Raw genomic sequence first — 14,959 nt, forward strand, 5'->3', positions numbered from 1 at the left:
TTTGTCTAATGCACTTGTGTTACAACTGCTTAATTTTGATCGACCATTCTTTGTTGTAGTCATTGATGCTAGTGGAAAAAATATCGGTGTAATTCTTATGCAAGATAATCATCCACTTATATTTGAAAGTCATAAATTCAAATCATCTGAATCTAAATTCAGTACATTTGATAAAGAATTGGTTGTTGTAGTGCATGCTCTCAAAATGAAAGCACTATCTAATGGGTGCTGACTTGATAATTAAAACTGATCAGCAAAGTATTAAGTACTTGCTATCTCAACCCCTAATAGATGATATATATATTAAATGGGCTGATTTTATTCAAAGTTTACAGTCCAACGTTCAGTACCAACCCGGTAAAGAAAACATTGTGGGTGATGCTTTGAGTCAAAGACCTTGTTTTGATAATCTATCAATTATTACGGGTACTACTTTTGATTCTATTCCTGATGGTTATGCTCAAGATAATGATTTTAAAACCACATGGTTGTATATGCTTGAAAATTCAATGTACACAATTCTCGAATACACCATGTAAGAAAATTTTCTTTACTTCAAATAAAATTGTCTGTCACAAAACCATTTTATGTTTTGCTCATTGAAGAATTACATAAACCACCATATGTGGATATATAAGTTTTGCTGCTACTTTTCAGAACTTATGTCGTGATTTTTATTGGCCCGCGATGAAAAGTCATGTTAAACAGTATGTTTCATCGTGTTTGATTTGCCAAAAGATTAAAGTAGCAATATGTAAGAAATTAGGTTTGTTACACCCTCTTCCTATTCTTGAAAGATCTTGGGAATACATTTCTGTGGACTTTGTTACTTGTTTTTCACTCACTGCTTACAAACATGATATGATTTGGACTATTATTGATTGTTTCTCTAAGAAAGCATATTTTATTCTATGCAAGAAAACTCTCATTGCACATCAAGCTGCACTTCTTTTTTTAAAAGTTGTTTTTCCTCATCATGGTTTGTCAAAAGTAATCATATATGATAGAAATTCCAAAATTGAATGATTTTTGGACTACAGTTCTTCAAAATATTGGCACTACACTCGATTTCACTTATGTATTTTATCATGAGTCTAATAGTCAAACAGAAGCCACTATTTGCACTATTATTGATTTATTGAAAGCTTATGTGTCTTCTCAACCCAAGAAGTGGGATGATTACGTGCATATTTTATAGTTTGCTTATAACAACACCATTCACTCTGCTACAGGTAAGTCTTCATTTGAGATTGTGTAGGGTCACTCTCTTCCAACTTCTGCTTCAAGAGTTTCTAACATTGTGCTTGCTGCTGATACTTCACTACTAATTTTCATGATATTTATGAAAGTGTATACTCTACTATTAAACTTTATGAGAATTGTACACTAAGCATGTTAATAAGCACCACAAAGCACATGAAATTAAAGAAGGAGATTATGTTATGTTTTGAAATGAAAAGAGAAGAATTAAAGTGTTGATACATATGTTTTTTGTTAAGGTTGCTCTCCGTTTTTATGGTCCATTCAAAAAATTTGATGTGATAAATGATGTTTCATTTTGCTTAGAATTATCTTCACACTGACACATCACAATGCATTTCACATTAGTTTATTACGACATTTTCGAGGACCCCTACCTACGTATCATATATATGAGCAACCACCTACACTTGTAGATCAAGAAGAACAACTCATCTTTAACTAATTAGTTGATCATGAGACCACCACTATGCGCATTGACATGGTTTATAATCATTATCTTTTCTTTTAAAGGCCACCCTAGAGAAGATGTTAAATGGATGTCTGATTTTTTTTCTCGAAATTCTCATATCTTCTCCACGCGTTTCATAACTCATAGTCCAGTTGATTCTCTATTGAGCAACCAAAGACAATTGCTATTCCTGGAGGGAGAGATATTACTTGATTAGACACCCTCATGTTGTATGTGGTTAACTATAATTGGGATAGATGGAATGTAATGATTAATTGATGTGGTGCTTTTCTATTTTTACTAACGATGAGTTGATGATGTGGAAATTGGAACTTTGAAAGCTAAATAATAGGTATCAACATAAATTATGCTTTGATCAATTTTTATTTGCATAGTGTTATAGTTTATTTTTTCAATAAAACACTACGACTCGCTCGTAAATAATTAGTGAGAGCTCACCTTTAAGAGGGTCATGCAATAAGTGGTAGTCACCACACAAAAACTAAGTGGAACTAAGTGTAAAGAGAGGCCATTAACTTTTGGCACCAACAATCAATATCAAATATTAAATGTCAAACTCCACAAAATGTGCTGTGGAGTTTGAAGCTACAATCTTTAAACCATTGATTTGCAAGATTTCTTTCTCTCTCTCTCTCTCTCTCATTCTATGTTATGCTGTGTACTCTCTAATCTTGTTTACATCATTTTCTCCTTAGTTTTCACTATCAAGTCTATGTTTGTGTGTGTGTGTGTGCGCGCGCATGTGTAAAGTGTCATGGTTAGGTGTGTACTTGGGTTTTGAGAGAGATGGTGAGAAGTTGACAAGTATATGTGTGAGCAAAATGGAATTGTGGAAACAATCATTCTCCCCTTCTACTCTCAACAACCCCGCTTTTAACCTGCACACAATTTGTCACCAAGGCATTAGCAACAACGACTACCAGGTGATCCGTTAGCTGTTGCCTAATGCCATTGAACACCCTCATCACTATATCACATGGGCATGCTCAAATGGGATCAATGGTGGAGGAGGAAATCGCGGGGTGCGCCAATCGTGGACCGTTAGATTCGACAGCTGCCCCGAATTTACAAATTTTCCCCGAATTTACTAATCGACCCACATTTACAATATGACATACTCAAATCTCCCATATTTCAACGAATGCATGCAGTTGGGGAGGACGTGGGTTCAAGACATGGGGTGTCGACTGCCCCGAATTTACTTTTCTCCCAGAATTTACCAAACGTGCATATGACGATCCGAATCAACTCAACCGTAGATCCCATTTGAAGCCGCCCCTGCGAAATAGTGTGGAGGATTGAACGCGCCTTCAACCGCCTCATGTGCGCACTACATCTAGTTTAACGCTCGGCAGCTTCGGTCGTTCCAGAAAGGCCGTAACTAGCTTCCAACGAACGAGACCGAACCCTCTCGTTCACGTCCGCGTTCAGGTTCACGAGGCTTTCAGAAGGGAAGACTGAGGGTGCATCAGCTATCCTCGTCTGCGCGAGCTCTGCTGGTCGTCAATAACTGTTGTCAACAGCAGGTGATCGAAACGGCTGGCTGTCGACCGGGCAAAGAAGTCGTTCAACACCAGTTGACGCGAACAAGATGAATGAACCTTCTCATGTGCTCACTCCCCCTCTCTCTCTCTCTCTCATGGCAGAGTACAATCAACTGAAGCATTCTCGATGATTGTTTTTGTGGCCTTTTGCAGGCCCACAAGGTACCCAGCTTTCCGGTATCGAGCAAAGAGTTCTCTACAGTCGTTCAGGTTCTTTTTGTGCATCTGTGTGTTAAAGTGGAGAATGCGCATCACTGTATGTGGATTAGATTCATCCACATTACGGCAGGCTTCTGATTGTTTGCCAGATTTTATACCTTACAGGGTATCAAGACTGATTTTATTCTATCGAGTTATGATGATTACATTTTTGTGAGTTCTTTGTTCTCATGCTTAGTATCATTTTGTCTGCAAACTTGAATTGCTAGACATAGGAGAGATTTATTTTCATATTTTCAGGTTCTGGTAACACAACTTGGAAAGATGGGGACTCTATTGCAGGCAAGGTATGTTGGGTCGTCTTCTGTTACCATAAATCATTTGTATCAGACTGGTAAAGATTGATAAATGATCATTGATGAAAGTCTCACAAAGCCAAGCAATGCATGACACACTTATATAGCTGACATGGTGTCTACGTGCACAGCTTAGTAGATTGGATTTAACTCCAATTGTGTGTATTTTAATCTCAATGAAAATTCAAAATCTTTGCCTTGTGTGGGCTTTGAGACCAGCAATGCAGTTTTATTCTGCGGTTTCAAACTGGTTGCATTGTATGGTTGAAGTGATTCATAATTAATTGAGTGACAGCTCAAATGGTCTCTCCTTTTCAAGGGTTTGAACATTCTTGGGTGTCTCTCTTTTTTCCTTAAAAACAGCTGTTTTACGCGATAGGTGTGTTATTGGAGTAAAATCTTATTATTTTTTCTTCTCTGAGCTGGGAGACCAGCAATTCAGTTCTGTTTGGTGGCATTGGGTGTGTAGGAATTTGTCAGTTGACTAATGACAGCTCAACGTGTTATTTTTGCTTTCTCCTTCTAAACCATCGGTGCCTTGATCAGAGAATCTTGTTGATAATTTTCGCAGGAAAGAGGAGGGTTATGGCGCAGAGATCACTTTTACTGTGAGTGTTCTTTTGGGCAAGCATGATGAGGTATAAAGATACGAGTTGCCTTTTTTATGATCTTTGTTGATTGGTATATTAGCTCGTCATGATATTGTTGGTGCGTTGCTTATCTCAGCCTATGCTACGAGCGTGTGCAAGGCAATTGATTGAACGCACAAGGTATGCATATAACGTGCTCTAAAAGAGACATTTCTTTATCACAAATATTTGTCTGTGAAAGCACTGATCTTTGAATAGGAATGATGATTATTAATAAAGCAAGGCCTATATGTTAACCTCTTAAAAAACATTTTAGCTTTATAAGCATACAGAGCTAAAATTATCGTCTTAAAAAACATTTGAGTTCAAACTTTGGATCCGAATCAATGGAATTAGCATATGCTCTTAATTATGGAATCTCCATCCTCTGGAGGAGCATTGCGAGCGTTTCGTTCAACCTCTACAGTAGCGTTTTTTGATGACCTGCCTTATAGCGGGTATTTGGGCGGCTTCTTTGCTAGGATGACCTCCTTCCCTCCGAGTCCCTTTTGTGCAGCGCCTTCCCTACCTAGCGATTTTCCAGGCTATGCCAGCGTTTTTCTTTCATTGCACTCTAGCAGTACTAACTACAATGTTTTAATTTTATTCCAAGGCTCAATGTTTTCTTGAAACGTTGTGGTCAGTGTTTTGCATTTTGCAGATTTCAGCCTTGTGTTTTCGATTGCTTGCACAAGTGTTTCCCCTTTGAGATGTCCTTGCCTTGCCTATTATCCACACCTTGGCTTCGGTGACTGCCTTCTATTAGAGATTGTCACCACTTGGCCAATCCTAGCGGAGTTGCTAGTGCCCTAGTATCTTTGATCATGGGGAGTAAGGGCTGTTCTGTGGCTATGCCTGGCCTATGTGAGGTAATTTTATCATTTCATTTTCGGCCTATCCCACTATTGTTTGCCTGCCTTGTGTTGCTGGCAATGGCAATGTCGTAGAGTGTTCCTGTTGGTGGTCCTGGGTCTCGGGTATTTTTTATTCCATTGGTTTCCACCGACAGGTAGGTTTTTAGGTTTTTTCTAGTTTTGAGCAGTTCCACCTATTTTGGATCCTGGGGGTTTTCAGGGGTGGTAGGGCAATCTGCCATGCTCCCTATATAGGGAGGGGGAGTGCCCACCCCACAATTATCAGTTGTGTACCAGTTGTATCATCAGTATAGCTTGCCAACGTCTCTCTCTCTCTCTCTCTCTCTCTCTCTCTCTCTCGTGTTTCTCTTCTTTGCAAGGTTTCTCTCTCTAACAGTTTTCTCTCTCTAGCTTTTTTTGTCACAAAGTGATGACGTGGCTATGGACAGCAGAAACCCTAATTTTTGCCAGGAACCCTAAAAATCCTGCAAACCCTAATTTCTGCCAGAAACCCTAATTTTGCAGAAACCCTAATTTCTGGAAACCTTAACCCTAGCTGCTGGCTGAAACCCTAAATGTGGTGGAAACCCTCATTTCTGGTGCCAGTGCCACGTGGCTGCAGCAGTGCGGATTTCTGGGATTTGCAGCGCAATTTGCGGAGAAAAAAAGCAGCCAGCCAAGCGACGCTAGTTGATACTTTTTCTGGCTATGCTTTGGGAGAAAGAGAGAGAAAAAGAGCTTTTTACTGGCTCTCATTGAGAGAGAGAGAGAGAGAGAGAATCTGCTTTTGCTTTCAAGCTTTTGGGGCTCTGCTTTTGGGCATCCCTTGTAACCTTTAAATTAGTGGTGAGGGCCTCACTTCTCAGAGCATCTGGACGCAGAGTCTGAGAGTGAAACCCGACCCACTCTCTTGTACTTTGAACTGATTAATACAAAAAGAAATACCGAAAGGGGCGCCAGTCTTTGGGGCCAATATCTCTAGGCACGGAACTCCGCCGGGCTAGTGCAAATCTGTTGTGATCTATGAATTGTTTTGAAGTGGTTATTTGGTGCTTTCGCAGTTGATTCTTGACTTGGAGTGTCCAAGTCTGTTATAGTGGTATCAGAGCACGGCCGATTTCTCTTCTACGGGAAATCCGATCCCCAATTTTTTTTCCGCGGCACCTATGGCTTGACGCAAGGATCAGTCGACTCCCTCTGCATCTGGAGATGCGGGCAGGGATCACAACGAAGATTCTGACAGAGAGTATGGCCCGCCTCGGCCTACTCAGGCGGAGCAAAGAGAGATGAAGCGTCGTCAATTGATTGGCGATGCAACAAAGATGATGCTCAGTTTTGGAAGGATCTGAAATTGGCAAGATATATGAGCGAGACTTCATTTCAGGAAGTGCATGCACAATGGCAGAAAACCACTACACCACCACTGAAACCCGCTCTCAAGAAACCTTCTGATCACAAATAGTATTCAGAGAAGGAATTACAAGAGGTGGTTGATGCACGGATTGCCCATCTTTTTGACGCGCTAAAGAAAGCCAAAAAGCACGGCAAAAAGCAGAAGAAAAGCATTGACTTCCCGAGATATTTGGGTCATCAGTCAACTTTTGACAAGGCAAAGAAACAGAAGAAGCGTGTTCGTTTTGAAGGAGTACCCAGTTCTTCTTCTTCTTCTTCTTCTTCTGACAGTTCTTCTAGCTCTTCAGATTCGAGCGAAGAAGACCAGAAAGGTAAAAAGCAAAGAAAGAAACAAAGCTTCGGAAAGGGCAAGAAAAAGGCAAAGAAGGCTAAATCTCGCCCAGAGCCTGACAGTTCTACTGAGGACTCGTCTACAGATAGCTCAGATTCTGATGATGGAAACTTCTATGCGAACAAGAAGAACTTTTACAAAGCCAACCAGTATGACTTTCTCGAAGATAAAAGCATGAAAGTCCGAGAGTTTAATGAAGGTGGCCACTGAGCACTCGATCAAGTTTGATACTTTTTCAGGATACTCAGATGCTTCGAAGGCTTTATCTTTTATACAGCAGTTTGACATTGCTTTTGCGGGAGGACGCTATTCAAAGCACTCCAAGATTCGGAGAGCTACCTCTTACTTAAAGGGGAATGCTCATACTTGGTGGTCCACGCTTCCTTTAAACAAGACTGCGCCAGTTAAATGGCTGAAATTCAAAAAGCTTTTTATTTCTTCTTGGTTGACGCAAGAATATGAACGAGATATACGAGCTGCTTGGAACTATCTTCGGATGACCAAGAAAGATACAATCAATGCTTATTGTGAAAGATTCTGGAGCTCTTTTCTACCCGCCTCTTCATTCAAGAAGATCACGTTCAGAGAACAGATTGAGCGGCTCACCTTGGGTCTACCTACAGAGATCCGAGATCACTGCTTGGAGCATAAGTCAGCTTTTATTCAAGAGCTGATGAGTCATGCAAAGCGGGGCTTTGCCATTCACTCTGGCAGTCTGACTTACCCCACAGATGAGAACATGACACAGCGAGCCGAACAGACTTCTGGGAATGAAAGTAGAAAGAGAAAGAGCAACCGAAAGAAAAAGGATGCACGACCCAAGCTTACTTCTCAGGAGCGAGCTCGATGCGGGGAACATGGACACATCTCCGCGAAGTGCCCTAAAAAGGCACAGAAAGAACAGAATGATAAGGACGACGACAGGCCTGAGAGTTCGAGAGCAGCTGAGGAACATGGACGAAAAGGCAAGATGAAAATAGGACTGGTTCCAGTTTGTGTGGGTACCGATCCCGACACCATGGATGAGAGTACAGAACTTTGCCGAGCTTGGGGCAAAGTGAAAGATCAAGAGGCCCTGATTTTCGTTGATGGAGGAGCCAAGGCCAACTTCATTTCACTGGAATTGGCGGCGCGGCTTGAGATTACTTCCGATCAGATGGGACCACTTGTAGAGGCACTTCTAGCGGCACCCGGCAGGGACGTGGCCATTACTCCTGTCATTGGCAAACTTCGATTGCATTGTCAGGGGTATTTGGGGCATGAGGACTTCTTCATAATGCCTTTGGAGGGTTGTGATGTTCTCTTAGGGATTCCCTGGTACCACAAGAACAACGCTGTGGTCGATTATCGGGCGAAAAAGCGACTTTGACTACAGAAAAGGGCAGAACAATTGTACTTGATATAAAACTGAAGGGCGAGTCTGTCCCTATTGTATCGGCTTCGGTCATTTCAAAGTTAATGAAATCCAGTCTGTTTGTTTACTTGATCTTTATGAAAGAATTGAGCGATAAGGATAGGACAAATATGTCTAAACTTGTTAAAGAACGCCATTCTCCACTCTCACGCCGATTGCTTCTCAGAGGGACTACCAGAAGAGTTATCCCCTGCTCGTCTTGAAGATCATACCATTGATCTGATACCTGGAAGCACACCACCGAACCGGCCACCTTACCGTGTGAGCCGAGCATAGAATGAAGAGATTATGAACCCAAGTGAAAGACCTCTTGGAAAAGGGTCTTATCCAGCCTAATACTTCACCGTATTGCTCTCCAGTGTTGTTGGTTTTGAAGAAAGACGGATCTTGGAGGATGTGCATCGATTATAGAGCTCTCAATAAAATCACCATCAAGAACAGATTTCTGATTCCTAGGATCGATGATATACTCGACAGTTATAGGGATCCTCGAGCTAAATTGACTTGAAGAGTGGATATCATTAGATCCGAATCGCACCGGGAGACGTCTACAAGACAGCCTTTCGGACTACTTTTGGGTTATTTGAGTTTTTGGTGATGCCTTTTGGCTTAACCAATGTTCCTGCGATATCCGTGATTGGCCCGATTTGAAGAATGTCCATGAAGTTAGAAGCTTCTTGGGACTGTGTTCGTACTATAGGCGGTTCATACAAAAGTTTGCAGAGGTTGCTGTCCCTTTGCATATCTTGACACAGAAAGGAGTCCCTTTCTCGTGGGGATCCACAGAGGTGACTTCCTTTCGGACCTTGAAAGAGAAATTGACTACGGGACCAGTTTTGACTTTGCCGGACTTGTAGAAGTCATTTGAAGTATATTGTGATGCTTGTGGTGGTAGTTTGGGTGCGGTCTTAATGCAAGAAGGCCATGTCATTGCTTATGAGAGCCGATTGTTCTCTAGGCTGGAGATGACAGCACAGATATATGAGAAAGAGCTTTTGGCGGTTATCCATGCTCTTACTCAGAGGCGGCATTACCTACTCGGAGCGGATTTTACTGTCTTTATAGATCATCAGAGTTTGCGCTACTTCTTGTCACAGAAGCAGCTTTCGGAAAAGCAGATGCGGTGGACGAACATTTTGTCACAGTTTCACTTCCAGATTGTCCATGTGTAGGGACAGAAGAATGTGGTGGCAGATGCTTTGTCTCGGAAGCCGTTGGTTCTAGCGATTTCCGCGATACATGATAGGAGCTTCGAGGATATGGTCGATCAGTATGCCACAGATACAGATTTTGCAAATATTTTCACACGGATACGGGATGGGGAGAATATAGCTGGATACTCCCTTCGGGAAGGCTACTTGATGAAAAAGACTATGTTGTGCGTTACACAGCAGTTGAGGGAAAAGGTTATGACTGAATGCCACTGTCCACCTTTTACGGGTCACCGCGGCATTGCTACCACCATGAAGGGGGTAGAGAGATACTTCTTTTGGCCGAGACTCAAAAAGGATGTGGAAGAGTTTGTGCGCAGTTGCTTAGTATGCTAGAAGGTCAAGTTTGACAGGCATAAGGCACAGGGATTGTTACAGCCTTTACCCATACCCAACCGCCCCTGGGAAAGTATTGTGATGGATTTCATTTTTGATCTCCGGAGAACACAGAGTGGTCATGACGGTATCTGGACTGTTATTGACAGGTTTAGCAAAAAGGCTCATTTCATTCCAGTGATGTAAGGTGCAGCGGAATGAATGTTGTATTTTTTCAAGATTAGTGATCTTTATTGCTCAAGGTTCCTTTTAGTTCTTAGGGAAAGAGAGAGCTTTCCGTCTTATAGAAAGAAAGAAAGAAAGAAAGCTTTATTAACGTCTTCGAAAGGCCGAACTCGACCTATGAGACAATATCATATACATGTGTTGATGCTCTAGGCATCGGAAAAAAAAAAAAAGGTACAAACTGAAATGAGCCTATACTATGCAAAAGGGTGTGGTAGGGTGGTGCATGTGGTGTACAATGTATAGTGTGGGTCCTCGTGTCGAGGTGTGCTCACGCATCATCAGGCTCAAATAGGGGCTGCAAGGTGATACCACCAATAGATGATAGGGAGGGTATCTAAAAACAAGCAACATATGTAGGGTAGAGAATGTGGTACATCGGTGGTGGCCTGCTCAGGTATCTCTGGAATGCTGGATTCCCTGGTTCTGGTACATGACTCTGCTCTAGATACTGATGGTGTAGAGCTAGTATCCTCGAGATCTCCCTCTGGTGATACCCATGTGTCCTGTATCCTGGGAGCCTCGGTCTCCGACGTGCCCTCTGAGACTCTGCCTGCTGAAGGGTAAGCCCTCTGCTCTGTGTAGGTAGTGTGGGGGGGTCTAGCCCTGCTCGTCGGAAAAACTGTGTGATGGTAGTCTGTGTCTTGCTATCCTGACTCTGGCGTGGCTGTAACAACTGCTCTCGAATCTCTAAAGCCGCAACCAGGAACTGGCCAAACCTCCTCTGCTCTCGGCCTATCATATTTTGCTGTAATGAGTCTCCAATGCCATATCTCTCTCTCAGCTCTGTATATGCTGGGCATCTCATGACAAAATGCTCCTCACTCTCCACCTCTGTCTGGCAGATCCGACATGTACGCTCCTCTCGTGGTATGCCTTTGGCTCTGCCACTCTCAATCTCTGGCTGATGTGATGACACTCGTAGCTGGCCAATGCTGACCCGAAGTCGGTGTGGCATGTACTCCTGCATGTATAATGGAATCTCAATGAATCCCTGCTCTGAGAACCTTAGAAAATGCTCATAGTAATATAGCATTTTAGGAGGTAGGGTGTCTGTGGGCCTGTGCCATGTCCTCTGAATATATGTATGCCATATCTCCTGTTTGATGACCCTATTCCTCTCGGAGCGTGAGAGGGAATAGGTCGGGGCCTGGGTGTCATACTGGAGTGGTGGTAGTCTATCGATATGAAAACCGTGGTGAGCTAGCCAATCTCGTGTTTGGGCATACCATGAGCTAGTGTCCCCTGCCTGTGCCATCTCTCTAGATGCAATGAATGCTCTATGAGAGATCCTATCTGGATCCATATCTTTGAATCTGTGAAGAAGGCAAACAGTCTGAAAGAGTGCCTCTATCAACATCGGTGGTGCAGCCAGCTCAGCTCTAATAATGTCGTGTGGAACTGATGGCTTGCTGTGAATCATCCTGGAGATCATAATAATCTGTGGCCTCTCTATCTGTGTCCATACTGAGTCTGCCAGTCCCTGTCCCCAAATGGCCGAGGCATACATGAGTGCAGGTGTGACCAGTGTGTCAAAGAGCCACCCCTTCGTCCGGGGCTCCTGGAAGTGGGCCTGGTGGCACTGTCTCTCCATCATAGCTAGTGATGCGTATCCTCTGGTAAGTCTATCTCTAGCTGTCTGTGTCATGGAGAAGGTCCCTGATGCTGCGGTGAATGTAACCCCCAGATATACATATGAGCCTGTCACCTCTATATCCCCTCCAGCTACTGTAAATCTACTCCGTCGGCGAATCTGAGTCGATGTATGAAATATGAGAACCTTGGTCTTGCCAAGGTTCACCGTGAGTCCTCTCTGTGAGGAGAAATCATCCAGGGCTTGCAAATGTAGCTGTAGTCCCTCTGCCGTCTCTGACATTAGGACAATATCATCTGTATATAAGAGTATGTGTATAGTAGTCCCTGCAATATCCACACCCTCTCCACCCCTTGTATAGACCAAAGAGTGTAGGTGATAGAGGGCAACCTTGTTTCACACCAATGGTGCTCACAAGGGTGTCAGATAATCCACCCGGGCATCTCACTCTGCCAGATACATGCTCATACAATGCATAGATCCCCCATGCCATCTCCTCTCCAATCCCAAGCGCAGCCAAGCGTCTGAAAAGTCTCTCTCTAGGTACTGTGTCAAATGCTTTGCGGAAGTCCACGAAGCAGCAATATAATCTCCTCTTCCTCACCCGTGTCTGGTCGATCAGACAACGAAGGGTGAAGATATGATCAATAGTAGAGAAAGCTCGGCGGAAGCCTGCCTGTCCTGGTGTCCTCATGCCCTCTCCCTCTGCTAGAGAACTGAGCTCCTCTAAAACCGCGCCATATAGTTTGGCCAGTATAGGACCAATCATGATAGTGCGATATGTGCTAGGATCCATGGCATCCCCAGATTTGTGGATAGGCACGATGGTGTGCTCTGTCCACGACTCTGGGAATCCCTCTGAAAGCGCGCGGTTGAAGAGGTGGGCAATGAGTGGTGCCAATGCATCACAGCCATATATAAAATGCTCTGCCTGTAGGCCTGCCCGATCTCTAGCCCTCCCATGCTGTAGGTGGGATATAGCTTTCTTCACCATGTGGGTGGTGAAGAAAGTAGATGATGTGGGTCGGGTAGCCGATGGCGTAGGTATGGGTGGTTGTCCTGGGATCTCGTATAAGCTCTCAGCATATCTGTGCCATGTCGCTGGGTCTTGAATAGGAGTGATGGCCTGGGAGGTCTGATCCGGCGCCATGCCTCAGCACTATCCTGGCTCATGAGTAAATGATAGATGTCCCAATATTGGTGCTCCTCCCACTCCCGTCTTTTACGACGGGTAAGTGTCTGCATCCTGCGCTGAGCCTGGCGATGTGTAATCTCCCCTCTGATCTCCAATATACATAGGTGTGTGTAGATCTCGACATTCGTCATCGTACCACCTGTTTTGTGGCATAGTGCCAGTGCGTGGAGGGTGTGTGTGTATGCGATGTGGGAAACTTTGAGTGGCTGACTCGTGTAAGATGGATGTAATGTGTGTGGTGAGTGTGTCGAGAGGTGCTGTGGGGTCTAAGTGTATAAGGTGCTCATGCAGGTGATGTATATAAACAGGAGTGAGCTCATGAGTGAAAGAAATGGTAGTGTAAGTGTGAGGGGGGGAGGCGGGGGGGTCAGCAAGCTGTGTAGCAAGAAGGGAGAATGTAAGATAAGTATGATCCGCCCCTATTGGTGTGCGTGCAACGCTGAAGGAGTGTATAAGCTCTGCTGTCTGGGTAGAGCCCAACAAATAATCGACTGTGCTCTCTCCCCCACTGTGTGGGAAGCAAGTGAATCCCCCAGAATCTGGCCACCTCGCCATCCCGTTATAAATAATGAGATGGTGCCTGTTGCCAAGCTCAAGAAGGTGTTTGCCATATCCAGTGTTGTCCTGTCCCCCATCTGCAGACACTCTACTCATCCCCATGTCCTTTGCATCAAGTGCCCTCATGATCTCCGGCTGCTCCATATCATAGATCTCACACTGTCGGCTCTGTGTCCTCCCGTTGAAGTCCCCCATGAGGAGGACTTCCCCGAGTGATGTGTAGTGAGAAATGTCCTTCGACAGTCGAGAGTAGGGGTCCTGGATAGCATATCGTGATCCATGTGGTGAAAAGTAGCATATGGCAATGTATAGCCCTCTCTCGTGGGTGAGCTCTAGCCGTACCCACATATAGCATGCCTCCTCGTCTCTACTCATCACCTGTATCCGGTTGTGTAAGCTCTGTCTGAATAGTATGGCCACCCCTCCTGACCCCCGAGCTGTACTCTGTCTAGTGATGGTCGTGTAAGTTGACTCCCACTGAAATCCTGTGACTACAGGTAGTCCTCTCTCTGGGCTCTCATGTGTCTCTGTAAAACATACAAAGTCATGCTCACTCATGATCTCCTCTAGGCGCTCCGGATGTGTCCATATAGAACCATTGCAGTTCCAGACTGCCCCTCTGAGTGGTGTCTTTTGTGCTAGTGTATGTGTCTCATAGGTCCCGAATCCCTATGAGATTGGGCAGCCGTTGATGAAGATTCTACCATCTCGAAAGAAGGCCTTTTTACCTTCTTTCCGTGCCTGAAGGACCTTGGGCATGCATGATTTCCTGTGCTCGATCTGCATCCTAGTGAGGTCCTCGTCCATAAAGATATGGCCGCCCTGGAGGCCTCGTAAGAGCACCCTTTTGCGAAAAAAGGTGGTGCGGTCCTCATCTCCTTGTAACTGCGTGATCAACGGGCGAGCTCGAGTGGTGTCACGGCCAGCTCGCCATGCCTTTGTAAAAGGCATAGTCTCTTTGTAGCCTAGGTGGCTACAAAGCTCTCGTGCATCCTCCTCTGTTGAAGGTCCCTCTTTAAGGCCAGTGATCCTAACATTGTGTTTCCTCATATGGCGCAATCGCTCCTCCTCGAGAGTAAGCTGAACCCTCAAGTGCTCTCCCATGTGAACCTCCTCGCATACCTCCTCCTTGATATTCTTTTTAACTACTTCCACCCATCCTGATTGTTTGGTCTCCATTTCTGTGTGGATCTCTTCTTTGATGTCTGCTTTCCATTTATTTTTGATCTCTACTTCTATATCTTCGAAGCTCGAGATTTCCCCCTCTTCCTTGGAGATCCGGAGGTGGTTGATGCTTTCTTGTATACGGTGTATCTCCGTGTTGGATGTGTCACGGAGTTCTTAGAATGCTTTCTTCCAGGCCTCCTTTTCTTCTGTGAGGCCTCTGATGTTATCCTCCATTTGCTTC

The 14,959-nt window shown here is 44.2% G+C and overlaps 1 protein-coding gene across 2 annotated transcripts in view; it reads left to right on the forward strand.

The window, feature by feature from the left end:
- The first annotated feature begins 3,085 nt into the window (after positions 1-3,085).
- Positions 3,086-14,959, forward strand: part of LOC147450640 (proteasome assembly chaperone-like protein) — a 37,493-nt gene continuing 25,619 nt past the window's right edge. Inside the window, exons 1-6 of one of the 2 annotated variants that reach the window (XM_086520763.1) lie at positions 3,086-3,341; positions 3,430-3,486; positions 3,585-3,648; positions 3,736-3,782; positions 4,363-4,429; positions 4,518-4,561. In XM_086520763.1, coding sequence (XP_086376889.1) covers positions 3,328-3,341; positions 3,430-3,486; positions 3,585-3,648; positions 3,736-3,782; positions 4,363-4,429; positions 4,518-4,561 — 293 coding nt within the window. In that variant the 5' untranslated portion in view covers positions 3,086-3,327. The remainder of the gene's footprint in view (positions 3,342-3,429; positions 3,487-3,584; positions 3,649-3,735; positions 3,783-4,362; positions 4,430-4,517; positions 4,562-14,959) is intronic. The other variant, XM_086520764.1, reaches the window with a different exon arrangement.

Source organism: Adiantum capillus-veneris, chromosome 9, assembly GCF_014529385.1.
Source record: "Adiantum capillus-veneris isolate H3 chromosome 9, ASM1452938v2, whole genome shotgun sequence".
NCBI lineage: Eukaryota > Viridiplantae > Streptophyta > Polypodiopsida > Polypodiales > Pteridaceae > Adiantum > Adiantum capillus-veneris.